Below are 1,990 nucleotides of genomic sequence, written 5' to 3'. Positions count from 1 at the left end.
GACAGTTAAATGTTTTACAATTACGTCAGTGGTAGGCACTAAATAAACAGTAAGCTGTAAAAATTAAGAGTGAAAGTGAAAATGTAATTAAAAGTAAGTTGATTCGTAATGACTGCAAGAAAAAAGATTGACAAAGGGAAAAGTGCACGCCGAGCAAAATAGGTGGCTACCATATGGTGAAACGCGCAAGAGAAAGTTTGTCCCTTGTCGGCTCCTGTTCTTCCTCCTCGAGGAAGTTGTTGCAATTTCATTCATACTTAGAGTTTAAATTACAGCACTTCAGTTCGAAAATGCGCAGAAGAACCGAAGCTCAAGCATCAAACAATGAACCTGTCAATGCTGAGAGAAAGGTAATGCAACGCTGACGATAGCTAGCTAACGTTACTGTACATGTGGCAGCAGAACTCTGTTGGCTAACATTAAGTTAGCTGACTTGACTCCAAAAGCTAACGTTAATAGTTCGTTCAGATCAAATGCTGTCATGCGAGTGTGGCTGCTACTGACGTTTTCCTGCTTTACACTGTTCTTACGCTAACTTACTAACGTTATCTGGAGCTATGATGGGGAGAATGACACAGTGTCCGACCGTGTCTCGCAGCTTTGTAGAGAGAAGAGGAGCAAAACCCCCTTTAGAGAACAGCGAATATAATAACAACGCGTATTTACAGCCTACTCACTCGTAAACATATTCACAATTTGCCTTTACACAAATCTTTTGCAACATTCCTGTAATTCGGCAGGCATCCAGAACAATAAAATAACATAATAACATGTCTATTAGCTAGGGAAGGGTCACATCTTCCACTAAAACACACTGTGGTTAACTCTGTGGTTATCCCCGGTTCCCCTTAATTAACTTTCGGGGTTTTGATAACAACCAAATATTATTGCCGGGCATGAAAACGACTGAAATTGCTTTAACTGTATCATTGATGTACAGTTTAAATCTTCTTAGTGAATATGTAGATAATGGATGCCTGAGATAACTTCTGTTATGATATGACAATACCAATTGAATTGAATTAAAGTAAGGTTCATTTTCTTCTCTACATAAACTAGGATCTGGATCAAAGATTGCACAGCCCAGCTGCAGCTGAAGGCCGAGTGTCTTACAGCTCTGTGCTCAAGATCATTGGAAAGTGTTTACTGTTGATCATCTTCATCCCTCCGTTCCTCAACTATGCATCGCTGCAGAGAGAAGGACAGATGCTCTTGCCTAAAGGTTCTCTTATCTAAGGCTAACAAAGTCATTGCTCCCTTCAATTTGATTCTATATTAACCTGCAAAACAGGTTATATATATATATATATATATATATATATATATATATATATATATATACACACACACACACACACACACAGTGGGGAGAACAACACTGCCGATAATACACTGCCGATTTTGCAGGTTTTCTACTTAAAAAGCATGTAGAAGTCTGTCATTTTTATCATAGGTACACTTCAACTGTGAGAGATGGAATCTAAAACAAAAATCCAGAAAATGACATTGTATGACTTTTTAAATAATTGATTTACAAATAAAATAATCAAAATTACAGACTTCTACATGCTTTGTAAGTGGGAAAACCTGCAAAGTCGGCAGTGTATCAAATACTTGTTCTCCCCACTGTACATATACAGGTGCTGGTCATATAATTAGAATATCATGAAAAAGTTGATTTATTTCAGTAATTCCATTCAAAAAGTGAAACTTGTATAATGGATACATTCATTCCACACAGACTGATATATTTCAATTATATGATTATTTATATTTTGTTATTATAATGATTAGAACTGACAACTAATGAAAACCCCAAATTCAGTATCTCAGAAAATTAGAATATTGTGAAAAGGTTGAATATTGAAGACACCTGGTGTCACACTCTAATCAGCTGATTAACTCAAAACATCTGCAAAGGCCTTTAAATGGTCTCTCAGTCTAGTCCTGTAGGCTACACAATCATGGGGAAGACTGCTGACTGGACAGC

At 36.9% G+C, this 1,990-nt stretch overlaps 1 protein-coding gene across 2 annotated transcripts in view; it reads left to right on the top strand.

The window, feature by feature from the left end:
• The first annotated feature begins 214 nt into the window (after window positions 1-214).
• LOC144520087 (uncharacterized) overlaps window positions 215-1,990 on the top strand; it is a 56,386-nt gene continuing 54,610 nt past the window's right edge. For both annotated transcript variants that reach the window (XR_013502172.1, XM_078253727.1), the window contains exons 1-2: window positions 215-350; window positions 1,060-1,222. Coding sequence is in view for 1 of the 2 variants with exons in the window: in XM_078253727.1 (XP_078109853.1) it covers window positions 291-350; window positions 1,060-1,222 (223 nt within the window). In the remaining variant the exon portion in view is untranslated. The remainder of the gene's footprint in view (window positions 351-1,059; window positions 1,223-1,990) is intronic.

Source organism: Sander vitreus, chromosome 6 (assembly GCF_031162955.1).
Source record: "Sander vitreus isolate 19-12246 chromosome 6, sanVit1, whole genome shotgun sequence".
NCBI classification, from domain to species: domain Eukaryota; kingdom Metazoa; phylum Chordata; class Actinopteri; order Perciformes; family Percidae; genus Sander; species Sander vitreus.
This window is presented reverse-complemented; position numbering and strand designations above follow the sequence as displayed.